At 49.5% G+C, this 26380-nt stretch overlaps 1 protein-coding gene across 11 annotated transcripts in view; it reads left to right on the top strand.

Moving 5' to 3' along the window:
• Positions 1 to 24939, top strand: part of HNRNPUL1 (heterogeneous nuclear ribonucleoprotein U like 1) — a 33541-nt gene extending 8602 nt beyond the window's left edge. For all 11 annotated transcript variants that reach the window (XM_025045991.1, XM_025045989.1, XM_015588437.2 and 8 more), the window contains 12 exons: positions 1129 to 1202; positions 2697 to 2836; positions 4428 to 4527; positions 6234 to 6346; positions 10879 to 11145; positions 11812 to 11934; positions 12032 to 12160; positions 19358 to 19526; positions 20060 to 20347; positions 21426 to 21715; positions 22982 to 23173; positions 23724 to 24939. In XM_025045991.1, coding sequence (XP_024901759.1) covers positions 1129 to 1202; positions 2697 to 2836; positions 4428 to 4527; positions 6234 to 6346; positions 10879 to 11145; positions 11812 to 11934; positions 12032 to 12160; positions 19358 to 19526; positions 20060 to 20347; positions 21426 to 21715; positions 22982 to 23173; positions 23724 to 23840 — 2002 coding nt within the window. In that variant the 3' untranslated portion in view covers positions 23841 to 24939. The remainder of the gene's footprint in view (positions 1 to 1128; positions 1203 to 2696; positions 2837 to 4427; positions 4528 to 6233; positions 6347 to 10878; positions 11146 to 11811; positions 11935 to 12031; positions 12161 to 19357; positions 19527 to 20059; positions 20348 to 21425; positions 21716 to 22981; positions 23174 to 23723) is intronic.
• The last annotated feature ends 1441 nt before the right edge of the window (positions 24940 to 26380 follow it).

The raw sequence follows: 26380 nt of genomic DNA, 5'->3' as shown, positions 1-26380 counted from the left end.
TTTCTGGCATGCCCTCCCCCTCCCTTTACTCCAACTCTGGTCCTGTCCCTCCCTCCTTCTCTCCTTCAGCTCCTGTGCGAAGCCTTTTCTGATCACAGAAAGTAGGAGTGACCGACCGTTCCTTTACTCATCTGGACTGATTATCTGACGCATTTTATTTCCTACCTGGGGGAGTCCATCCTCTAACTAGCTATGACTCCCTTTAACACAGGGCCTGGGTCTCACAGGCTCTGACTAAAGTTAGGACATGGAACCCCCTCTTGAGTTTCTTCCCCCGCATCCCATGGTATAGAGGCCTAGAGCTTCTGGCCGATGGAGGGCAGAGGAGGAGCGCTTGCTCTGATCTAGGCTGGCAGGGAAAGCTTCCCTGCCTTTGATGAGCTCCTTCTAATCAGGACTGGCAGGGCTGGAGGGCGGCCCGCTGCCCGCAGAGTGCCAGCAGCCAGGTGGGCCTGGGGTGCTTGATTTGAGCACACAGGGGACTAGGGTCATCCAGACTGTCCTGGCAGGATTACACCCCAGCTTCTCCCACTCCCTGTTATTCCTGCATGTTGGAAACCAGCAGTATTTTAATATAGTTCCTTTTTAGTGTTTTGGTAGGAAAATGAATCTTGTTCGTAATTTAGGACAATTTTGAAAAAGAAGGAGACTGAAAAAAATGGGTCATTCCATATCCTTTTCGATGTGGAATTTTAGGAAGCCTGGTGTGTGGACAGATTGTAATTACTGAGGTTTATCTAAGCTGCTGCACATTCCCCGTTCTGGCCCAGTACCCTTCGGGCTACCATAGCCTTCCGTCGATAACATTTCGGGATGGGAGGCAGTTTTTACATGCAGAGGGTGGGTGAGAGTAGGGTCATCTTTGAAAAAGTTCTCCAAATGATTCAAATGGTCCTCTCCAGCAGAGCATGCCCTCTCTGGTCCCTGTCCCCACCCTAGAAGCTAACAATCATTGCTCTCATTGCAAGGATGTGGGGTTACAGAGTTCTTCTGCTAACCTCTGTGTGAACAAATTGAAATCTAGGAAGCAGTCTGGAGGCCACTTATAAGTTCCAACAGCATCTTCATTTCCCTTCTCTATGCTCATTCGACCATTCTCCTGTGGCTTACCTCCTATTTCTGACACAGGGGCCGCTCTCCTCAGCCTCCGGCTGAAGAAGATGAAGATGACTTTGATGACACCCTTGTTGCCATTGACACATGTGAGTCCTTGTGTGCTTGTCTGATTCTGCCTTCCGGTCAGTACTGGGAAACTGCCTTGACCTTCACAGAGCCTCTGCCGGGCACTATCCAGAGTGATGAGAGTCCAGATAGGGTGCTGGTTTGGAGACAGATCTGTTCCCAGCCCATTCTGTGGGATCCTGGGCATGTCATTCTATTTCTCTGAGCATCTCTTCAGGGAGGAATAATCCTGCCCTAATACCGCAGAGGACATTCATTGACACTCAGCAGAGAACAGATACGAGAGCAATTTAGAAAACCCTGAACACTGGTACGTGGTGTTGTCATCTAATCAGGAAGAGAACCTGAGTGTGGCTGGGGAAACTTAACTCTTTGATGACCAGTTCCCCAGTTACCGTCAGCTATTCAAGTTCCTGGTGAAACCAATGTCACTTTGTCCTCTGAGGCATTAACCTGGCCCACCCTACTCCCTGTCCTCTAGTTCAATATGTTTCCTACTGGATAAGTGGCTTTCCCCTTGACTGCACACCTAAACTTGGAATAATTACAGAGGTCCTGCCCTTTCTCAGATTCCTAAGACAGAATCTAAGTGGTAGAGCCTGTGAATCTGAAGTTTTTCAACACACCCAGAAATCCACTTAGCTCTAAGAACACTGTACTTTTCAACAGCAGAAAGTAAAACAGCAGTTTGTTGATATATTTTGTTACATACCTCATGTTTATTAGAACAATAGCTATATGCTTTTGGAAGAGATAAAGCCATATCATACAGTTTCTTCAATCTCAAAGACAGTATACCAGAGTAGAGCTAAACATTTTTTAAAGTATTGGGTGGCAGTGATCCGTGAAGCAGCATCTAATCAATTGCCAAATGTACAGACCAGGGCACTCAGCCTTTACCCGCTAGATAGGTTGGTCGGGAAAGACTCTGAGAGGCATGACTAGCTCCCTGAAGAGTGGGAAGAGTCTGAGTTACAGCAGGAGAGCCCTAGGCCCACAAGAGCAGGTGGGAGCCTGTGGTGCCTGGATGGTGGGTGTGGATCAGGGTCAGTTTGAGCAGCAGGAGTCTGGCTCCCAAACTGAGTTAGTGCAGGGGGAAATGGTTGAAGTGAATGGCTGTGGAGATTGGCTTTTTTTTTTCAATTCTAAAATGCCTTCCTTAAAACTACTGAGGATATGGACCCTCTCCCTAGCAAGTGTACATTCCCATAGAAGGCATTTGAGTACAATTCTAAAGGTCTCCCCCAATGGTTGTCCTTGGACCCCAGCCAGGTAAAGAACTCCATTTTCTGTGTGAGGCGGCTGCATTGATCCTGCGCAGGCCAGTTTGCCATAGTCCAGAGCCTTTCTGCTAAAAGGGAGAATGGCGAGTTTCTCGTGAACCTGTCCCCACAGTGTTTTGGCTTGTGTACTCCTGGTTAACACCCTTGGGCAACTTACATTTAAAGGTCTGTGCTTGTTTCTCTCTTGGGACCTTTAAATCATCAGCCAACTCCAGGTTTTTTTCTCCACAGATAACTGCGATCTCCACTTCAAGGTGGCCCGAGACCGGAGTAGTGGCTACCCGCTCACAATCGAGGGCTTCGCATACCTGTGGTCAGGAGCCCGTGCCAGCTATGGGGTCAGAAGGGGCCGTGTGTGCTTTGAGATGAAGGTGAGTGGGAGCAACAGGGGATAGGGACAGGAAGCAGATCCCACCTTTGGAATAGTCTGTCATCAGCCACCTTGGTGAGAGCCATGACTGCAAAAGAGGATTGAGCATAGACTTTGTGTCCAAGCCAAAAAAAAAGTATAATGAACTTGAGAGAACTATACTATTGTTAAATGCTATATCAGAAAAGCAGACCAACCAACATTGCTTCATCAAGCAGATTTTTCCTTGGTGGAATTTGACCCAGCCAGCCATTCTAGGGGTGACATGTTTGTAGAACTGGAAAAAGGAATTGTTTGGAAGAAAAGTGAGCTAGAAAGAATGGACTGAGGCATCATCAACTAAAGGGAGGCGAGGGGAAGAGCAAGGCAAAGATTCTGCCATCAGGCCACCCTCTGCCATCATCTCTCCACAGTTACGTGTCAAGTTATGTTTATGAAAAGAATGCATGCTCACATTTAACGGAAGTTCACATGGCACAGAAGAGTACGGTGTGAAAAAGCAAAAGTTGTGGTCATATCCTCCCAGTCTCCTCGCTTCCCTCCAGAGAGCACTTATATTAACAGATTATTATGTGCCCTCCTTTGTATATCAAAACATTTATGGTAGCTAATGTTCATAGAACACTCTGCATGCACTAGACGTGGTGCCAGGCTCTTTACATGATTATCTCCATGAATCGTCACAGTGCTATCCTGAAATGGGAACTGTTATCCCCATTTTTTAGAGGTAGAACCCAAGACCAAGGGTTATCATTTTTCACTGAACATAGGGCAGTCGACTGTAAGTTATGTATTGTTTTCTGTGCTGCTCATAGAGAAACACTGCCAATGAAATTGACAGTGCTTTCTTAGCACATCCATTATAAGGTATATCCTGAATTTGGAGATGTTAAAATGTGAAAATTGTGCATCTGATATTCAACCAAATAGTGTAACTTTCCAGAAGCCACAAACTAATGCAAATACAAATGGTTTTTAGGCAGTCTAACCTCTAACCTTAATTAGAGGTTAAGTCAGAAGGCGCTTTTTTTATCCTTCTTGCTGCCTTTGCTGAATGCCGTATCTTGGACATTTTTTCCGTGCCGGTGCATTCAGTAGCCCTGCCTCATTCTTTTTAATTGCTATATTGCATTCTGTGGCGTGGATGTACCATAATGTGACCACTGCGTTACAGATGATTTTTTTCTGTTTTTTTGTTTTTGTTTTTGTTTTCATTTTTTCTGGTAATATAAACAGTGCTACATTGAATTGTTAGTGTACGCAGTATGTACATTTGAGTTTTAGTGGAGACTGTTAAATCGCTGTCCAAAGACGTTGGATCAGCTTATTTTTCTATGCCAAATATTATGAGAGTCCCTTTTTCCCTGCAGCAAGTGTTAGAACTAAAAAATAACTATGTTTTGAAATACCTCTCTGTGGCCCTGCACTTTTGTGAGCCCTTCGGAGGGTCTGCTTTCAGAGCAGCATAGGTACCTTTTCCTCAGCCACAAACATTGCTGTTTTTCAATGCCTATGTGCTTCCCTCCTGTATTGCTTTATAACCCACCAGCTTCCAGAGAATCAGTTCTGAGCGCCCTGTTTTCTGTCCCCAGATCAATGAGGAAATCTCTGTGAAGCACCTTCCATCCACGGAGCCCGACCCACATGTCGTCCGCATCGGCTGGTCCCTCGACTCCTGCAGCACCCAGCTAGGTAAGGAGGGCAGCCAAGCAGGCCAGAGGAGAGTGATTGCCTCTGTCCCTGGATTCTCGAGCTTCCTAAGCTTCTCTTCCAGCACTGGACTGGGAACAGACACAAAGATTAGGTATATGCCACAGCCCATCTTCAGGCAAACAAGATTCAGCTGGACAGATTAAAGTTAATAACTTTTCTATGAAAAACTTATCTTTTAGGAGAGTGTCCTAAGTTCTCTTTAGAAAACTGTTCCCTTTCTTAAAAAAAAAAAAAAAAAAATCAATTATCACCTGTCCTCAAAACAAGTTCCTCATTAAGTTCTGTCTAGGATTTTCTGTCCAGAGCCTAACCCAGAGTAAAAGGGGAAGCAGAGACCAGTGAGGCCAGGGCTGGTTGGCAAAGAAAAACAAGGCCTGCCCAGTGAGAGATTTTGGATTTTCACAGGACCCCAGGCCTCGATGACCTTCTGTCCCCAAGTAACTGATTTCAGTGTCCAATGGCTAGGCCTTCTGCCTTGGTCACATAAACATTCTCGTTATAAAAATAATATGTGCTCCTTATAAAAACTCAGGCCATACAGAGGGGGAAAATAACTTACTAAACCTGCGAGGTAACAACCTGTGTTAACATTTTCATCCACCGTCTTCTGGACAGTTCTTTTTTTCTTGGTATATCTTAGACTGGGTCACACTGTGCATACTGTTTTGAAACTTAATTTCTTTTTCTTAATATATGATGGGCACATTTTGATAAATAAGTATAGCTTTTTGACCACTGTAGAGTTGTATCACTTATTCATAAATGTTTCGTAGGTTTTTTTTCAATTGGTTGTAATCATTTGCTGTTAAACAGTTACGCTATCCTTGTATGTAATCGGTCTGACTGTTCACTTAAGGCTGATTCTTGAAAGTAGAAATGATAGGTCACAAGGAATGTACAGTTTACGTTTTGATACATACTAGCATCTTTTATTTAAGACTCATTTGTCATCTCATTTTATCTTTGCCTCAGTTTTGAGATGTAAGCGGTGGGTAGTTGACATAGATGAAGATACAAAACCCAGAATGGTCAAACAGATGTCCAGGGTTACACAGAGTTGGTTCAAAGAAGAACTGGGCCTGGAATTCATGCTCATTGGCTCGTGTTTTTCTGGCAGGATGCTCCTTGGGTTCCTGGCCAAAGATCTCTGTAACCCAGGTGTCAGCCAGGGCCCTTGGGGTCTCAGATGCTTCAGCCCCCGCGGGGTTCCATAGCCTGAGGAAATCCAGTACCTTTCCTAGGGGTTAGACCTCATGGTCTCCAGAAGCAAAACCTAGCCCCTTTACCGATTGCTGCCAAAAACCCACTGCCACCAAAAATTGATGCCATTAGTATATTTGATTGAATATTGAGTGTCACAGGGAAGGGTTGCATCTCAGCATACAGCCTTCCTCTATCCCAGATCCTCTCTTCCCCTCCCTTTCTTTCTAAATTCTCCTTTCTGTGCAGAGCAGTTCAGTTCAGCTCCACTCCCAGACTTAACACTTCACCCCATCAAGCCCTCAGGATTTCTGCATAATGAAGGGCTTCCTTTCCATGGAACCTTCCTCACCTTTCCCCATCAAAAGCATCTGATTAGTAAACTAGTAAAGAAAATTATTTTTTCCTTTAAAAGTATATGACAGCCATAAAGGCTGTTGTGACCATCGCAGGTTTAACCTGCCTTTGCCTATTTCTTCCGTCAGGCGAAGAGCCTTTCTCCTATGGCTATGGAGGCACTGGGAAGAAGTCCACCAATAGCCGGTTTGAAAACTACGGAGACAAGTTTGCAGAGAATGATGTGATTGGCTGCTTTGCGGTGAGTGCTGGCAGCCTCTGGGAGTTGGCAGAACCAAATGCTGGTCCTATTAGGTGGACCTGCAGACTTCTTTTTCAGAATACCTCTGTTTATTGTCTACCCCATGTCCAGCCACTCTTGCCATACCTCTTTGTCTCTCTTTGACAGACTGGAATGTTTCTGTCATTTCGTGCAAAAATCTGCCATTCTTCCCCCCTCTGGTCTTTTGTGCAAATCTGTCAGGTGGCCTCCTGAAGAGGTTTGGGGTGATCGTGAGGTATGCATAGCTTTCCTCTTTTCCTAGATACTAGAGTGACATTTTCTAAACAAACTCAGGAATTTCTCTCTTTGCTGCGGGGTAGCCAGTGTGCTCTCGAAGGCAGTGGTGTTGGCTCTTGCCCCACTTTGACATCATCTCATCTCTGACCTCTTCCTTTACCTTATATTGGTCGAGCCAGGCTTCCTACAGTGCACTGCCTTCTAGGAGGGTGGCGCTGGGTGCGACAGAGGGTGGCTGAGCAGCTGCAAACTTCAGTTCCCCACAGCAATGACCAACAGTGCTGAGGCTGTCGGCTCTAGGCCAGATTCGCTAGACCGAGTCCCTGCTCTTCCACTCACAGCCGTGGGCTACTTACCCTCCTTGTATTATAGTCTTCTCTAAATGAGAATTTTTGCACCTGCTTCGGCTTCTACAGTGCACTGCCTTCTAGGAGGGTGGCGCTGGGTGCGACAGAGGGTGGCTGAGCAGCTGCAAACTTCAGTTCCCCACAGCAATGACCAACACAGTGCTGAGGCTGTCGGCTCTAGGCCAGATTCGCTAGACCGAGTCCCTGCTCTTCCACTCACAGCCGTGGGCTACTTACCCTCCTTGTATTATAGTCTTCTCTAAATGAGAATTTTTGCACCTGCTTCGGAACTTCGTGTGGGGTCATTAAGTTAATCCCCCTGGAAGCACTCAGCAGTGGTACATAGTGAGTGCTCAGTAAATCCCCACTTAACTGCTATTATCGTTAGGAGTTACAGACCTTTACCTTTATAAAAGGAGTGACTGCCCAGGCAGACACTTCCTCTAGGTATTTTCTCTCTTTGTCCCTTAGATTTGTGCACGTGTACTCTTTTTCTCCTTTTTGTTTTTTCACTCTTTGAAGTAATTTCAAACTTAAAGAAAAGTCCTAAGAAGTCTCATAGAGCCTTGTCCAGATTCTAACATTTGCTTTACCATTTTCTCAAACATATGTTAGATTTTTTTCTGACGTATTTGAGGAGGTTGCCTACATCATGTCTTCATTCCTTTATACTTCAGCATGCATTTCTTAAGACTAAGCTGTTACTATCTTAACCACAGTAGTTATCAGATTTAACATTGACAGAATGCTGTTATCTACTCCTCAGTCCACATTTGAATTTTGTCAGTTTTCCCAGCATTATCTTTTGGAGCAGTTTTGTTTCTGGTTGAGGATCCAATCCAGGGTCATGTTTTGCATTCTCTCCTCATGTCTATTTAGTACGAAATAGTTTCTCTGTCTTCCTTTGTCTTTCATGACCTCATTGTCTTTTTAATAAAAAAAAATGTTTCTTAGACAAAAGTTAACCATGTGTATACTCTTCTAAACTTTTAAGTTTTTCTATTTAGCAGTAAATCTTGGCTACTTTTCCCTGTCTGCACAGTTAATATAGATCTAACTCAAGTAAAAAATATTTTTGAATAGTTAATAAATTCAAAGGATTTCCAGAAATACCAAAAAATATAAGAAAGTGCGCAGCGTAAGGTCTTCTTCGGACCGTCCCCCTCCTTCTGCCGTCCACACATACCCTCCCCTGTATGCAGCCCACTGCTTTCAGGATTTCTTTATCCAAATTCAAAAAAGATGAATGTTATTTTTCTTCTTTTATACAAAAAGTAGCTTATTATATTCGTTATTCTGCATCTTTTTTTTTTGCTTACCTGTATCCTAGAGATCTTTTTATGTCACTGCCTAGAAGCCTTCTTTGTATTTTCATACCATCCGTGGTCATCGTGTGGGTCTCCCGTATTTGTATAATCAATCCTTGATTAGTGAGTGGGCATTTGGTTAGTCTCACCTTTTTGTTTAGTGGCCGCCTAGTGTTCTGATGCAGGTGTCAATTTACCCTGGTTTAGTTTGGCCAGTCTTCTGTGGCTGGACATGAAAGTTATTTGTTAGAACAGTCAATGCTGCAGTGACAGCTCATCCTTTTCCCTACTTACTGGGGTACCTTAGATGTTTTTATGTGTTCCCGCACATCGTCTCCTGTGTGATTTAGCGTCTCCCACCTCCCCGTTGGAGCACAGCTAGTAGTGCCAGGGTGAGCAGTTTGCACATCTTCGCACTGTTGTGGGAATATAGACGTAGTATTTATTTCTGAAAGTGTAACTTTGAGGTCAAAGATGTACTTTTAAATTTTGATAGCTACCACCAAGACCACACTCCAAAGAGGTTACAGCATTTTAACATATCATCAGTATGTGACAGTGCTCCCCAGACTGTCCCATTTAGCATGAAGCTCTGAGTGTGCAGCAGTTAAGAACTCTAGGCCTTGACTCTTGCTTCAGCTCTGCTTCTGTTTTTAGATTCCATGTGCAGTTTCTTCTGTTCAGAGGATGCCATAACTTTTTAAAAGACTTGGGGTGAGAGGTTGGAGGAGGTATGGAAATCAGTGACCCGAGGGAACCTGGGATTGGGGAGGACACTTGTGTTAGATCTCTAGTTCTCAAACTTCACAAAACAAAAGGGACAAAATGCCCTGCCAGGTAGAGAGAACAGCATAACCCATTTCAGTAATAATCCAGGGAGCCTCAGGGATGACACAAGTGAGAGGTAAGAGAGAGGTTTAAGGACTTAGGGTCTTGAGGCCCTGACTGCCACCAGGAGTCTTAGCAGGAGTGACAGGATTACACTTGGCTCTTGGACAGATGGCCTGTCAGTGGTAGATTTGTCAGGTGAGGGTGCTGGTTTACATGCAGTATGGTAAGTTCCTATAGTAAAGCAGGTGGCCACAACGAAAGTTAACCCCCATGTTGGTCATTTCCATGTTAGAGCAAAGGTGACCTGGGCCACGCTTGCTCTGGTGAGAAGACAGCAGGGATTGGGGCAGGATTCGGTCCGGCAAATGTTTGTGTGTCTGCCTTGCGTGCCCCTGAGCTGTGAGCACTGAGACGAACGGGTACCAAGGACTGTGGAGCTGCGCCCTGCGGGCACTGAGGAGGGCAGCAAGGAAGCTCCTTGGGGAAAGGGGCTTCGCTGTCTGTTACGGGCAAGTCCCAAGGTGGTTTCCCCCTTCAAGAGGGAAGGGAAACCACGTCTTGTACTTGAAATCAGGAGCCTGGCCTTGTCCTTAGCTTCAAGTCTGCCGTCTGATCCCAAATTTTGAGTCTCCCTTAATTGTAAACCTCACAATTTTGACCAGACCATTTCCCTATTTATAACAAGTCAGGGGCTCTGTTCTGCCATCAGCACAAAGTCCAAACTCCCGCGGTGACAAGAGAGCCCCTCACATGCTGAGGGCAGGGGCCATGTCTCCTCCCACAATTCAGCCCAGCGCAGTGCCTGGTGTCTTGGGCTGGGAGGCCCCATTCGTTGTGTGCTCATTGTGGAGTAAGCGCACTGACCCACTTACTCCTCGGAACAGTCTTGTGCACTGTGGAATCTTATGGCCTCCCTTTTCTGGTGAGGAAACTGAAAGTGAAAAAACTGTGTGGCCTGAAGCCACAGTAAGTCAATGGCCGCGCTGAGGCAGCCCACCCTCTGAAACAGGATCTGAACTACTGAGCCTCAGCTGCTCAGAAGGCGCTCAGTGAGCAGTTGTTCGCTGAGTGTCTAGTCCTGCCTGGCTCTCCAGCTGCACCTGAAGTTACATCCCCCTCATCCTTTATGCTTCAGCCAGCCTGACCCTATGTTCTCACTGCCACTTTGGGGCTCTCTTCCTCACACCCCACACTTGGCTCGTTTCCATTTGTTGTTCGGGACTGGGCTCAACCCCCACCCCACCCCCGGAGAACCTTGCCCCTGGTGAGTGCTCTTACTGAGTTGGGATAGTGTCCTGGGCTCTCTGTCAGGCCCTGATCGCCATAGACACATGCACCAGGGAGAGGAGAGACTCGGGGGACGTGTATGTTCAACAAACAACACATGAATGCGTTGGCAGAGCTGGGCTGCACTTAAAAGGCCCTGCCGTGGCTTTTTTCTCCATTTGTTACCTTCACAGACGGCCCTTGCTGGGGCTGAGGATGGATGGGTTTGCCTTTTCTTTCATCTTCGTCTCAGATTAGGCATAATACTCAAATACTCGGCCCTTCCTAAAATGACACGCTTTGCATCCACCAGGCTTTGGGTCTTGGGCCAGGAGGGCTTCGGGCCATGCATCTGGACTGTTCCCTGGTGCTGCCCACATCTGTGTTGGGGGGAGGGGTGCACCTGAATCTGGGAAGCCTGATGTGTTTCTGCTCTCAGCGTCTGCTCTCTCCAGCTTGTGGCTCCCAGTGCCTTCAGCTGAGCGTTGGCTCAAGGTTATCTTCCTTTGGCTCTTTCTCCCAGGACTTTGAATGTGGAAATGATGTGGAACTTTCCTTCACCAAGAATGGGAAGTGGATGGGAATTGCTTTCCGAATTCAGAAGGAAGCCCTGGGGGGTCAGGCCCTCTACCCCCACGTCCTGGTGAAGAATTGTGCAGTGGAGTTCAACTTCGGGCAGAGGGCAGAGCCCTACTGTTCTGTCCTTCCCGGCTTCACCTTCATCCAGCACCTTCCCCTGGGTGAGCGGATCCGGGGCACTGTCGGACCAAAGACCAAGGCAGAGTGTGAGGTGAGTAGACCTGGAAGACTGAGTTGGTGGCCGTCTCTCCTGGGTCACATCAATGCCAAGGCAGAGGGAAGACACGCATGGTGAAAGCGGCACCCCTCACTGCATGAGTGATGTTGGAGAAAGGGAGAGAGGGCCCTCCACCTCCTGGCGCCTCAGGCTGGAGAGCAGGAAGCCGGTTATGGGTGTGGCTTAGGCTAGAGTGGGGAGGGGGCTAAGGTAAGAGACCTTAACCTTGGAAAGTTTCCAAAAGGAAGTGGTCACAGCGCTCTTTCCTAACCTCCTGAGGGCTGTGGGTGAGATCCGAATCTTGGCATAGGGAGCTTTGCCCTCAGCAGAAAAGGATGTGAAGGCACTCACTTCTGGTGAGTGCGTTTTTCAAGGAGGTTGTGCCGCTCCACACTCTCACCCAGGGCGTCTAAGAACAAAAATGACGCTGGCCTTGGGGATGATTTGGCTGCAGATGCTGCACTGGTGATGTGTTCTAAAAATAACGTGGGGTTTTTTTGTTTGTTTTTTGATATATAAGTGATTTTATATTCTAGAAAACTAGAAAATGCAAGGAGAGTTAAAGTTTCCTATGATTCTACCATTCGCAGATAAGTTTACTTCTGAAGTTTACTTATAAGCCCTGCTGCTTCAGTGCCCCTCCCTGTCCCGTTCTCATAGATTCTGATGATGGTGGGCTTGCCCGCTGCTGGTAAGACCACGTGGGCCATCAAACATGCGGCCTCCAACCCCTCCAAGAAGTACAACATCCTGGGTACCAACGCCATCATGGATAAGATGCGGGTAAGGACAGCTTCTGGTCTCTCCTTAGCCACCTCCCACCACCCGAGTGCTGCTCTGCAACCAAGACCACCCACCCCTCACCACCCCCTGCTCACAGGTGATGGGCCTACGCCGACAACGGAACTACGCCGGCCGCTGGGACGTCCTGATCCAGCAGGCTACCCAGTGCCTCAACCGCCTCATCCAGATTGCTGCCCGCAAGAAACGCAACTACATCCTAGACCAGGTACTTACTGGTAACCATCATGCTCCAGGAGAGGGAAGGGGACTTTTGGGTGCCTGGATATTTCTCTCTGGTCTTTTTATTTTTTCTCCCATAATGCATTTGAACTGCAGTGCCAAATGGGGGTCAGCCATACATGATGGTAGAGTCCCAGACTCTTAACACAGCTCTCTGAACCCAGTCTTGGGTGGGGTCAGGGATCGTGTTCCAAGCCTAGCTCAGGCTCTCAGCAGCCCAGAACAATATCATCAGGTGAGAGCTATTTAATGAAATGCAACGGGCCTGGAGTTTTGAGCTGGCCACACCTGGGCTTATTAGACCTTGACTCTGCCACTATCCTAGCCACGTGCTTGTGGGCAGCTGACTTCATCCTTCAAATTTCAGTCTCCTGCTCTGTAAAATGGAGGTCATAATGGTGGCCACATTCCTAACACAGGGCCTGGCACATAGTAGTTGGAGGTTATCTATGGCTTTCAACATTCTCAAAAGAATGAAAGACCTAAACATGGTCAAGGATCCTGGTCTCAGAGTAATGAGTTCCTCATGTTTACTGCCTGTGAGACGTCCTTCTTGAAGCCTTTCTCAAGTAGCAGATCCCGTTTTGAGAGATCTGTGAACAAGCATCTTTTCCTCTCAGCCTTGCATTTGTTCCTTTTTAAAAAACTTGTTAGTATGTAAATGTGTAAACTGAGGAGCATCGCCACCTAGGCAGCTTTGCTGGAGTGCCTTTCACACGTGTAGCCCAGATACTTGGCTGCCAGGCGTTCAGAGAGCTCCTGCTGAGGGTGGAGCTGGGATGGTGGTTGGCCCACCAGAATGGCGGTGAAAAGCTCAAGGGGGCCAGACCGCCTGGGCACGGGTAAGCATCCCATACAAAAGAGTTGGGCAGGAGCCTCCAGGCTGTGAACACGTGGCCATGTGGGAGGGTGGCGCCCAGAGCGCATGGGGCCCTCGCCCCTTCCCACGTGCCTTCCCCTGTGCGTCTCTTCCGCTGCCTTGTCCTCAGATCCCTCCTTTCATAGTAAACCGGTGATCTAGTGTTTACGGTTGAAGATTGGTGTCTTCTATCCAACATTTGAAAGGAGCATGTAAGAACTTAGTTCTTAAAGACAAAAAGAGGAAAGGCTATTTAGTGGGTGGTAGTTCTTCGTGATAGACAAATTAATCGACCTTTCTAAGCAGTTAGGTGTTGGAAGTAGACATCTGCAGTTTGCTGATAGAGCAGCCATGCCAGGAAAACTGAAAGTCAGCCAGGACTGCGCCACGCCCTGGCCCTCTTCTGTGATGGCGGAGATGTGAGAATTGCTCTGGGTTCTGCTTTTCCGGAAGGTAGACGTGAAAAGGTGTACTTTCATCCAGTGACCAGTGCTGCAGCTATGGAATTGAGCTTTGCAGACGCTTATATTTGTGAAGACAGGACATGATCCCATAATGCTAAGTTTTGATGAAAACAACTAATTGGGTTAATGTTTAGAATAAATTTATTTCTGGGAGGAAAAAAACTGTTGCGTGCAGGCGATCCAAGAGCTACCCAGGGTTACTGCCCCAGCTCAGCGCCATCAGTCATGCATACAACCTGTCTTTTTCCCTTTGAAGAGTTTGTTTTTTAACCCTGGCCTTGCTTTGCCCCATTCTTGTTGTCAGGACATTTAGGATTGCAGTATCCTGAAATGGGAGTGGTGGTGTTTTAACAGCCTGAGGATTCTTTTTCTGGGTACCCCAGCAAGTGTTTCCTGCCTGTCATTTTGTCAGTTTACTGGTTAAATCAGCTGTAATACTGTGGCCCAGTGGAGAAGGATGACAGTTCTAGGGGTAGATCATCTTAACCTCACATTTCAAAGTGGGCCTTCTTGGGTTGTCAGTCCCTAGTACCTTAACCAGGCCCAGTACAGCTGAGAGCTCTGTAAGACACACTTTGGACCTTCTTGGCACGTGCTGGCTTGTTCAAGGATGGTCCAGGGCTGTACCATGTGCGCCTGTGGTCTTAAGGTCTGCAGGCCTCCTGATGGAGGGACGTGCAGAACAGGCCCAGTGGTCCAGGCCAGCAATGAGGCACAAGATCCTAAACTCTGAAAGTGGAGGAGGTGAGTTCTCTGGTTAACCACAGATTAGAAGATTGCCTTGGGGCCTAAAGCTGCAGGTTACTCAGGCCTGGGAAGAGGTCTGCAGTCAGTGGTTTGAACTGTTTTGCCTTAAACCTCAAACGTGGGTTCCAGAAAAGTGTGTGTGTGTGTAAAAGATTCAGAGCAAGCCCTGTGTTCCCATCCTACCAACTCTGGCAGTGAGAGGTAAGCTGATGCATAGCTGTCTCTTGAGCAAGATGAAACTCCCAGAGGAGACCAGTATTCCAGATAGTCCCTGTGGTCCTGGGTCTGAGCCCAGGACAGTCTTTTCCCTTCTCTGGTTCTTTGTGAGTGTTCAGACCTCTCCACGTTTGGCTCTTCTGGGTCTTCTCTTAGGTAGGTTTGCCTCAGAAATGCCCATCCTTGAGAGGGAAGACGAACATGCGTACAGAAGCTAGGCGAGGCTGTGTGAGCCAGGACTCTGCCTGTGTCTGGCCAGGACCCTAGTCCGCTACCCCAGGATGTGTCTCATTGGGAACAAGCTCTTGGGTTCTTTGGGGCTTTGACCTACATCCACGACGACCTCAGTATTCTCTTCAGAGCAAATGGGTGTTATAGCTATGGAATGTTTGAGGGGAAAAAGAAAGGAGATAGACCACACAGGGGAGACTGAGGCCTCATAGAGGAAGGGAACCTGTCCAAGGTTATGCTGTAGATTTGCTGGTAGAACACATCTCTGCTGACTTCCCAGGATGTGTAGGGCCATAGCGGAAAGTTAGGGAAGCCTTCTGGAGGTGGGATGCTTAGCCCAGGACACAGAAGATGACGAAAAGAGTTGAAGCTTTGTCCTGAGGGCAGTGGGGAGCCCTGGTCATGTTTTAATCAGTGGTGTCGGGGAAGGAAGAATGGTTTAATTTGCCTGGCCAGTAAAAGGCCACAGAGAAAGGAGAACAGGGAAGTGGGCTTCAAGTGGTTCATTGCTTCAAGTGGTTCTTTGGGGTCATCTGTAGACAGTGGAAAGTTGGAATGAGATGCCACCCAGGAGCCTCAAGACAGTGCAGAGCAGTAGCTGGCCCTCCTGTAGACTTCTGAGAGGGTCTCTGCAGGGCCACTCGTCAGGGCCCCCAACCACCTCAGAGTTGGGGTCTGCAGGTTAGGAGCTACCTTAGGCCTCTCACAGCCTGGAGCCGGGCCAGCAGCGATCAGAGGCAGGGCTGGCTGTGACATCACCAACCTCACTTCAGCTGTAAGGGGGTGGGGTTCTAGTCCTGCTTTGCATCCGTATTCACCACACCCTTGCCTGAAACAAACCCAGGGCTAGAGGCCCAGACCACTTCTTGTTGGCAGACGTTGGAGAAAGGGATGTTTCTTTCCTCCACTCTCCCCATCTCCAGGGCCTCGGCCAGTTCCACTGTGACACTCCAGCCAGCTCTTCTACACCTGTGGTTCCTTCCATGGGATTTACCTCACTGTGAACCTGGAATAAACTCATCACCAGCTTTAAGTTTGCTCCTCTGGGACCCAGCCGGGTTTTTCCCACTGATAGGCTGAACTTGTTGAGCTATGGACAGGGGACAAGTGAGAGTGGACATGGGACAGTAGGACTCTTACCAGATTTGGGCTGTGAACAGCCTGCTGTGTTCTTCCCTCACTCACAAAAACCACCCACTTATCTTCTCTGAGAAACTCAACCCCTGTCCTTGGGCCCACTGCTGGAGATTGGGGGTGGCCAGGGAACAGGGACAGCCTCAGACCTTCTCAGAGTCGGCATCTTCAAGCAGGGTGGAACTGGGAGGAGCGGGAGCCAGGCAGAGGGAGCCCACACAGCTGGAAAAGCTGATCTAGCTGTTGTGCTGGTCTCTTAGCAACAGCCACCAGCAGCCCCCAGTGACCACAGCAGTGCTGGGCCAGCCTGGGGGCTCTGACCTCACTATGTTTGCTGTGGCAACAGCCACCGGCAGCTAACTCCCTTTCCTCAAGGAAAGTCAAGTATTTGCATTTCTGCTGGTGCGGTTTAGACGCCCTTCTTCCTTTCCCCAAGCCAAGGAGTAAGGGGAGGGAGGTGCAGTCTTGAAAACCGTAGCCAGGAGGGCTCTCTACACCTTGGTTTCAAAGTATCCGAGGAGGCAGCCCTCAGAATCTAGCCACTTCCCAGGACAGAGGCCAGCTGTTTACGAGTCCAGTCTGCGCCGCCCCCATCCCTCTCATCCCTCCCATCCCTTGAAGCTGCAGGGACTAGCCTTCTTGGCATTGTTGCTTCTCTTTGTCTTCTGGTCAGGACATTGACAGGGCAGGTCTACCCCATAGAAACTCTCCAGGAGGTGTTGACCCATGTCCTCGGGGTTCCAAGGAGTCAAAATAGGATCCCTTCTTATGGGCAAACAAACCATGGAATAGATTGTGCACTGAATGGTCTGGGGCCACATACTCCCTGGCACCCATCTACTCTGGCTTTTGTGCCAGGAGAAAACCTCATTATTTAGCTGGAAGAAGTCAAATTCTACCTTCCTATGACCAGATGCCATTTTCTGCTTAGAAATAGAGTCCAGGAAGGGGGCGGGGGATGGAGGGAGGGCTTGACTTTAACTCCTGTAACCTGCTGTGCTTTTTAACCATTTGTGGCCCAAGGCCTTCTCGAGCCAGTGCCTAAAGCCCAGATCACATGTGTATTCCTGTCACACACACCTCTCCCTCCCTCTTCATAAATGTTGGGACACTTTCCCTGGGGAACAGAGAAGACCACCTTTGCCCGGTGTGTGTGTGTCAGGGCCATGGAGTCTGGTTGGTTTAGAGAACAGCACACTCACACCCTAGGTCTCCCCACAGGTGTGCCCTGGAGTCCTTGGGCTTTGGCTGACCCACAACCCAGCTTCCTGTCCTTTCTGTCTTGGAAGAAGGTCTCTTGTGCCTCGTCTTTTCCTCAAATTTTACTTTCCTTGGTCCTTCCCTAGCTCTGTCAGTTCCGTTGGCCGTATTTTCAAATCCAGCTTGCAGGTGTTAGCTCGTTTCCCTGCCACGTACCAGATATTTTCCCGCCTGCAAATCCTCACCAGAGCCAGGAGGAAGGTGGTCTGCGCCCTGCCTTTCAGATGGAGAAATTCGAGACTCAAACTAATTAGGCGACTTGTCTACAGACTCACAAATAGTAGAGGGCACAGCTGGAATTTCAGCCTTAAGCTGCTTCGCCAAACCCTGTGTTCTTTCCACCCCGTCTCACTGCTCCTGCCTTTCTGTGGCTTCACCTTCCCTCGTCTGGGTTGCTTCAAGTCAACATTACAATAAGAATGTTCACAGCACCCCACCCAGCGACGCCCATATCAACAGTGGTGCCCATTTGTTGAGCTGTCAGCCAGGCCCTGGGCTAACCAAGAGCTTTTACTCACATGAACTCCTTCAGTTTTAAGAGTGACCATATGACAATCCTACTGTTTTCCCCACTTAGGGCTTGCGACTCACTAAATACGTAGTAGGTTGACTTTATAGACGAGGATTCTGAGCCTGTGAGTGGAAGTTGCTCACCCAGGGCCACACGGTTGTGATGTGGCCAAGTCAGGCTGAGATATGCCAGGCCATCTCGTCTGCCTGCCTCAGTCAAGATGGCTCCTGCCTTGAAAACCAGCATGTGGCCCCTGACTCAGAGTCTTCATGCTAGGTCAGTGCTTTGTGGTCCCCCTGCTCAGTCCTTGTCAGCCCGGGAGGGAGGATCTTCGTCCCCACTTTACAGGTAAAGCAGCTATTAGGACTGGCCACAGTGAGTTTGTGAGGCACACAAGGACTTGACCCTCGGCTTATTTCACTCTGCCAGGCTGCATCTTCAGAATATAGCTTTTTTGTCCATTTGTTTATGCCCTTTTACATACTGTCCTTCTCCCTCTGCAGCTTCTCTCTTGAGTCCCTGTCAGGCCACTAAAAGTTGTTTAAATGCAAGTATTCCTCATCGTGCCAGTTCTGCTGAGCGTCTGAGTCTGGATAGGGCGCATACCTACATAGGTGCCTGAGTCCTGCCTCCGGAGATTGAGGTTCAGGACGTCGCGGTGAGGTTTGGGCTGCTTTTTTTTTTTTTCCATTAGTATCTGGGTGATTCAGGTTCACAGGCTGAGTCCCTGGAGCCCCAGGGTCCGAAGGATCTGGGCCCCAGTCCCAAAGGGCCTGGCATATAGGAGGATACTCAGTAAATAGAAGCTATTGTTACTGCTGCTCGCCGTCAGATGTGGCCTAGGGCATGGCTCTGTGGCAGCACCAGCCCAGAATGCACCTGCCCATCACCTAGAGGAGGAGAAGAGAACATTAGTGGCTTGGAAAAGCATGGGCCCTTGCCTTGTCATGCTCCCTGCTTGTAAGCTTGTGGGTGAGGCTTAGGTTTCAGAGAAGGACTGAGGAAATAAAAGAACCAGTGTTGATGAAAGTCTACACAGCTGTCAGAAGGGGCTGGTTAATTATGACATACATTCTGTAAATGATATGTAGTCATTAAAAGAGAACATGGCACAGAAAAATGTTAAGAGAAATGGTAAGTGGAAAAAGGCTTGTGAAGAATATATATAATGTGATTCCATTTGTGTTAAAAGTCACAGATGTCTCTAGAAATATATAAATTCAGTGTAGGTCATCTCTGGGAAGTAGAGCTGGCTGTAGGCAGATGAAGAGATCCTTATTCTAAGCTTTATGCCTCGTACTCTGAATTTTTTACTGGGAGTATGTATAGGCAGACCTCGGAAATGTGGGTTCTGTGCCAGCCCACCGCAATAAAGCAAGTCGAAATCATTTTTGATAGTGGAGGGTCTTGCCTTCAGTTTGTAAAACAAACCATAACGTGTGAGGGGTGATACAGGGAGGCGCAGTAAGATGAGGATGGCCGCATTGCTGGGGGCGGGATGGCAGTGCGCCACCCAGAGCAAAGAGGATTAAAACACAAAGCCCAGTCCTTGGGAATTCCTTGTCCTGTGACTGTCAGCAGCTGCTTTCCCAGGTCAGTTTTCTGAGGGTGGACTCAGGAATCTTAAAAGGGAATAAGGGAGGTTTTCTGGGTTCCTCCGCTTAGAACTGCCCTGTCCTCAAGTCGCCGGCCTGCGTCATGCCTGCAGGAGAAAGCACCTTCCTGTAATACACTCTTGGCTCTTCTGTTCCCTGCCCCTAGACAAATGTTTATGGGTCAGCCCAGAGACGAAAAATGAGACCATTTGAAGGCTTCCAGCGCAAAGCTATTGTCATCTGTCCCACTGACGAGGACCTAAAAGACCGAACAATAAAGCGAACTGATGAGGAAGGGAAGGACGTCCCAGATCATGCAGTCTTGGAAATGAAAGGTAGGAGATGAGCAATTCCCAGGGGACATCTTAACAAGGTCCTTTAAAAACAGGCTCCTTAAACAATTTTTCTTTCCCAAGTTCCTTGATTATTTTTATTTTGTTCTTTCTTTGCTTCTGTTTTGTCCCTCCCCGTGTAAGTGCCCAGATCTCTCTTGTGGCAAGGTTATCAGACTAGATGGGGTTGGGGCAGGAAAAGAGAGAGGATATGTGGGAGCAAATGCCTCAGCTTGCTCTTCTGCAGCATAAGGTGACTAGCTGCCTGGCCTGCTCTCTGGAGTGAGGAGGGATGGGGCACTTATAGACACTGGTTTCGTGGGGCTCAGCCGCCTTTCAGGACAGGGAGAAGTGCTTTGTTAGCCACTGGCCATTGTCAGGGAAGCCAAGGTTGGGACCCTGTCTCACCTCCATCGCTCACTGTTCCAGTCCCCTCTGCCTTCTGGCAGGCCAGTGCCCCGGAGGTGGAGGGGACCGGACCTCAGAAGGTCCTGACCCCTCTCCTTGTTCCCTCTGGGGTCCTCCCTTCCTCCCAGCCAACTTCACATTGCCAGACGTTGGCGACTTCCTGGATGAGGTGCTGTTCATCGAGCTGCAGCGGGAAGAAGCGGACAAGCTGGTGAGGCAGTACAACGAGGAAGGCCGCAAGGCCGGCCCACCTCCCGAAAAGCGCTTTGACAACCGAGGAGGCGGCGGTGGCTTCCGGGGCCGCGGGGGTGGCGGCAGTTTCCAACGCTATGACAACCGAGGCCCCCCTGGGGGCAACCGAGGAGGCTTCCAGAACCGAGGGGGAGGTAGCAGTGGAGGAGGCAACTACCGAGGAGGTGAGTGGTCTCACACAGCTCTCCCGCTTCTGGTTCCCCAGCCCCGGGCCAAGCTTTGGGACAGAACCTCAAGGGGTCAGACTCCAAGGCCTTGGGAAGACGCTCCCACCACCCTGCTCCCCCGGGGCACAGCTCCTAAAGCCCTTGCTGTCGTGTTTGTGAATCTTCCCCTCATCTGACCACGAGCTCCTTGAGAAGAGAGGCCATACCGAGTTCACTGCCACTTCTGGGTCCCAGCTCAGGACCTGGTGCAGGGCGAATGTTACAGCTATTTTGGCTTTTGGTTTTAAAACAAATGGAGAAAGGGGCTGCAAGGGTTAAGTTACCCAGAATTTGCTCGGCTACATCTAGAGTTGGGATCAGGTGACCCAAAGCCCAAGTTCTCAGTCACTAAGTTCTGCTGTCCCTGCAGTAAGATGTGTGGTCACAATTTAACAAACAGGCCCTGTGGTGTCTCCATCTTATGCTGGACAGTTCCAGGGACACAGCCATGACACAGATAGACACATCACCCTGTAGTGACAGTCCAGAAGGATTCTGAGTTTAATGGGAAAGTCTAGGGGTACCGTACGCTTGGGGGACACCTGATCCAACTGCGGAGGAGTGGGGCTCAGGGAAGGCCTCCTGAGATGCCATTGTCTAAGCCAAGGTCCAGAGGCAGTAGGAGTTGGAAGGAGGAAGATTCTGGGCCCCGCAAACAATTGCATAAGGGCTCAGGAGAGGCCGGCCCATTTAGCCAAGCCTGAAGGGGACTATCCCCAGTGCCTGGCATCCTCTCTTCCAGAATATCTCTTCTACTTAATTCAACAGCTGTCAAGACACTGGGGACACAGTAGAAACCGAGAGAGTCTTGGTCCGGGCTCATAGTCCAGTAGGCAAAACAAACCTGTCAACAGACTGATGGCCAGGTGTTATCAGGGCTGCACAAGGGAGCACGCCCAGGGGTCTCAGAAGCCCAAAAGGGGTGCTTTGTTCCCTTGACAGTTCCTGCGCTGTGCCTGGCCACGCTGAGGCTGCAGCAGTCACCAAGATGGCCTCTTGAGAATGATAGGCCTCTCGTCTGGTTTCTCCCATGCAGGGTTCAACCGCAGTGGAAGTGGTGGCTACAACCAGAACCGCTGGGGTAACAGCAGCCGGGATAACAACAACTCCAACAACCGAGGCAGCTACAACCGGGCTCCCCAGCAGCAGCCACCCCCGCAGCAGCCGCCACCGCCACAGCCACCACCACAGCAGCCGCCGCCACCACCCAGCTATAGCCCTGCTCGGAACCCACCAGGGCCCGGCAGCTACAGCAAGAACAGCAACATCCCTGGCTCGAGCGCCAGTACCAGCACCCCCACCGTCAGCAGCTACAGCCCTCCGCAGGTGAGGGGAGGTGGGCAGGAAGTCGCCAACACCTGTGAAGCCACAGGTCTCCACTCCCACCTCCAATCCTGCCCTTTCTCCCGGACAGTGCTTTTGATAGGGCCAGACCCCAGCGATCCCCAGATTCCTTCTAGACCCTTAGGGGGCAGTCTGCAAGTGTCGGTCCCTCTAGCAAGCACATTTTTCTTGACTGCGTCATTGGCTTACTGAATCCCCAAGAAAGTACTCAATTAGAGTTACCCCTTGCCTGGGCCAGAAGGGGCTGACCCCCTTGTCTTTAGGATGTGGAGATGTTCTAAGGTTTATCCGGAGCAGCTCCAAGCTCAGTTCTCATTCTCAGAGAGCCAGTGCTTGGGCTCCAGTACGCACAGGGGCCTGTCACCCAGAGCAGTCTCCATTGACTGTGCAGCCCTTTCCTGAGCACCTTCCACGTGCCAGACTTGGCAAGAGCTGCTAGGAGACAGACGAATGGTTCCCAGCCCTGGTCTAAGCAGAATATTTCTTAGACAAGCACTGGGCAGTTACAGATTCAAGCCCCAGCCCTGTAGCATCCTGATTTTGTGCCCTTGGACAAGCAGCCTTGCCTCTCTGGACCTCGTTTTCCTCATAAAAGACTAGAGTCGTTAGTAGAACTCACATCCGAGGTTTACTGTCGGGCATGGGTGGTGGCACAGCCTCGTGTGTAAGACTGTGGGCTAGGCTAGGCAGACCTGGGGGTCAAGGCCTGGCTCTGCTACTTTTTAGCTGTGTGACTTGAGCCCAGTGATTTCACCTCCCTGAGCCTCAGCTTCTTTATCTGTAAAATGAGGTTAATGGAGCCGACCTCACGGAGCTGGTGGGGGAGTAGATAGAGATACTGCCTGGACTCGGGAAGCACTTAGGAAGTTGCCACCACTGTTTTTCTCAGCAGCTCTTCCCGTAATGACTGCCACCATTCACTGAGTGCCCAGTGGTTTTTGCACACAAGCTTACTGAATACACAAGGCAATCGAAGGGGTAGTTCTGTTGTAATTCTCATTTAAAAAAAAAAAAAAAAAAAGATTTCAAGAAGTGCTGTGCACCTTGCCCCACACCCCCAGGGTCTCAGAGCTGGGTTAGGGTCTAGAACACAGCCCTGCATCCGACCTTGTCCTGCCATGCCGCAGAGCTGCCTCACCTCCCCCTGAGCCCTCAAACAGCTTCCACCAGGGAAGTTCCTTTGCGGGCCCACTGCGGAGCCGGCTGTTTTACAGAGCCCTGATTATACCCTCCCCCCTCACTTTCCAGCCGAGTTACAGCCAGCCGCCCTACAGTCAGGGAGGTTACAGCCAGGGCTATACAGCTCCACCACCTCCGCCTCCACCACCACCTGCCTACAACTATGGGAGCTACGGCGGCTACACCCCGGCACCCTACACCCCACCACCACCCCCCACCGCACAGACCTACCCTCAGCCCAGCTATAACCAGTATCAGCAGGTAAGTGCTGGGCAGAGTGGGGGCAAGGGCTGGGCAGTGGAATGCAGAGACCTCCAGGGGCTCCACGTGGATGTGTGTTCCCAGACTTGAGTCCCTGCTTATCCCTGAGAAGATGGGCAGCCTGCTGGCCTCAGGCTGGCGTTCGTCTGATACAGCCATTCCATTTGATGAACACTTCTGCACTGGCTGCTACGACTGGTATCCTGGTCCCTCTCCCCAGTGCAGCCAGGAAAAAGGCATAGCGGTGGCCAGTGTCTGTCCCGCACCTGCCCATAAGAATGGACACTGGCCATGGTGATCAAGTATGTTGAACTTGGTACCTAGCTATACCTGAAAGGGCATTACGTTGGCAAGCCCGGAGACCTAACTGCCCACCCATGTGGCATCAGGTCAGTCACTTGTCCTCCCGAGGTGCCTTGATTTCTCTGGGGGCCCGTGTGTCGGCTGTTATCACTGCACCCCTTGCTACTCTGGGTGAGAGTGGAGTGAGGGCAGGAGCCAAATGCGGGTCTGGATGAGGGACAACTTGGTGCTCTTGGTTTCTCCCCAGTATGCCCAGCAGTGGAACCAGTACTATCAGAACCAGGGCCAGTGGCCGCCATACTACGGGAACTACGACTACGGGAGCTACGCCGGGAGCACACAGGGGGGCACGAGCACTCAGTAGCCATGTGCCCCGGAGGCCCCCGCCGGCTTCCTCCACCAGCGCCCACCTCGGCCTCTCATCTGCCCCATCGGGTCCTGTGGTGCTGAGGATCGGGTCATCCCAGGGCTGCCTCCCTCCAGCCTGCTGCCTCCGCTCTGAGGGGCTTCTTCCCCCACACAGGGCTGGGCATTTTTCTCTGGATTCAAACAGGCAACAGTGACCTTTCATTTTCTGTTTCTCCCTTCGTCTCCTCCCTCCTCAACCTCTGACTCCTTTTCTCCTTTTTGACTAAAGACCCCCTTCTCCCTTGGTCTTACAGTGAGGCTACAGTGGCTGAGGAGAGCCCCTTCCTGTCTACTTGTCCCAGCCCTGCTCCAGCCCCTCAGCTTCCCAGACCTTCATGCAGTTGGTTGTAAATTCTCCCAGGAGCTGTTTTACTGTCTACTTTTCAGGATTAAAAAAAAAAAAAAAAATCAAAAACTTAAAAAAAAAAAGTTTAAAAAGCAACATGGGGAGGGAGGAAGCAGTGACATATTTTTTTGGTAATTATGCTTTTTTTTTAATTTTTAGAATTTGTCCGTTTTTACTGTGGGTCGGCTGTTGATATTTCATCAGGATAACCATTTCTTTGCTGAGTTCAGGCACCCAAGGAAGGCCACACCCTCAAAACAAAACACACACACAAAAACAAAACCACAGAATCATCTTTAACCTAACTTTTTATACGATGTCTCAGTTTCCCGTAACTTTGCACACAAGCTTCTGTGTTGAGTTGAATTGTAACTGCTTTTTGTATTTGGAGAGAGTGTGACTATTGAACTTGAAATCTTTTATTCTAGGCGTCTTGGTAGTTTCTGGTGGGATTAAGCGGGCAGGAGGGAAAAAGGGGAGGGGGCTCCTTCTCTTTGGAACATGAAATTTCTCCCACTGCCTCTTCTCCAGAGGTCACCTAGGTGCCGGATCTGAAGGTTTTTCCTACAGTGATCCTCTGCTTATTTTTACTTCCCCTTGACCCATATGTTTTAACAGGATTTTAACAAACTGCACTTATTAAGAAATGTGTTTGCCCTGTTTTGTTTTGTTTTATTTCAATAAATGACATGGCACCTCCTAGCAGGAAGGAAGCAGGGTCGAAACCCTGAGGCGTTACTGCACTTGGACTTTAATTGGGGTGGGGCCTTTTCAAGGGGATATTATTTACTCATTCATTAAACACTTACTGAGGGATTCCTGTGCCTGGCCCCGTTTTTGGTGCTGGGGGTGCCCCCTTAAAACTGAGGCCCTCAGTTTAAAAACCCACTGGCTCATTGTTAAAGTGGTTCTCTGGTCCTTGCCCTTTCCTGTCCATTCATAGTACCAAATCTCTACAGGAAAGTGTGAGTATAAGGCAGGGAACCAGATCCCTAGGTGGAGGGTGAGGTAGGGATGATGGAGTTGAGACCGAGGCTGGGCTGTGACTGCTCATCCACTTGAGGCCTGGCCTGTGAGCTGGCCTTAGGATGGTTTCTGCCCGCACTCCTGGTTCCAGTCTAGTGTAGATTGTGGAGCTACTTTATCCAGCCAATGTGTTAGGTACTTGGTCTGTTCCTCACCCAGTCTAGACAATGTTGGGGACACAGCATGGCTTAAGGCAGCACCAGACCCTACCCTCACAGGGCTCCCAGTCCAAAGGTAACAGATCTGTCATCAAGTGGTGACAGCAGCAGGTGGCCAGCTGTGAGGGCCTGCTGTGTGGGAGGTGGTGAGGTGAGTGCTTAGAGAACTTTTTTGAACGAGTGAGCCAGGGTGAAGGACTTTGCATTCCCACAGCCTATCAGCCTCCTCCCCCAGCTATTTGAGTCATTTCTTCATCTCCATTGGACCTTCTGTGTTCCTAGACCTTTGTGAGGGACAATGCTGGGTACAAGAGTGGCCACTTCAATCTCATCCCTTTCGTCACATGAAGTATCTCAGCCTTGTGAAGGGAATACAAGCAACAAAATGGAGGAAGGCCGATTCATTTTGAGGTCAGGGGTGGGGCCTCAACGTGAGAAGAGCCAAAGTTGATGGCTAGTTGGGCCTAAAGGAACCCTAGAGTATCCCCCTCCACACACACCCTTCTCAGAGCGGTAGGGAGGTCCTCTTCTGGACAGGTCTGTGTGTTGGGCAACAGTGCCCTCTGCTGGCCTCTCCCGTGATAACGTTTTTAAGTGTCCCCATCTACCCAGTGTGGCAAATGGGCCACTTTCCTCCAGATTCCTTATCCTAGGAATGCAGACTGCCCTTGGCCAGTCTCGGTTACTGTACCAGCCTCCTCACAGGTCTCCTGATCTCCAGTCCCTTACCTTGACAGGATAGAAAGGAGTTCAAGCTACTTAATATGGCTTGTGGGGCCCCCACAGCTGGCCCCTGATCACCTCACTAAGCTTCATTTTTGCTGCTCCCCCTTTGGACTTCAGATTGGTGATTTGTTCTGGGGGACTCACAAGTCCCTTGTAGAATCTACAAGTTCCATGAACCCAATCCACATATATGTGGAAGTTTGCTTAAAGATTTGTGAGGTTCTCAAATCTTCTGCAGCC

This window comes from Pteropus alecto, unplaced genomic scaffold (assembly GCF_000325575.1).
Source record: "Pteropus alecto unplaced genomic scaffold, ASM32557v1 scaffold474, whole genome shotgun sequence".
Classification (NCBI taxonomy): domain Eukaryota; kingdom Metazoa; phylum Chordata; class Mammalia; order Chiroptera; family Pteropodidae; genus Pteropus; species Pteropus alecto.
Note: the sequence above shows the minus strand (reverse complement) of the source record. Positions and strands in the feature narration are given on the sequence as shown.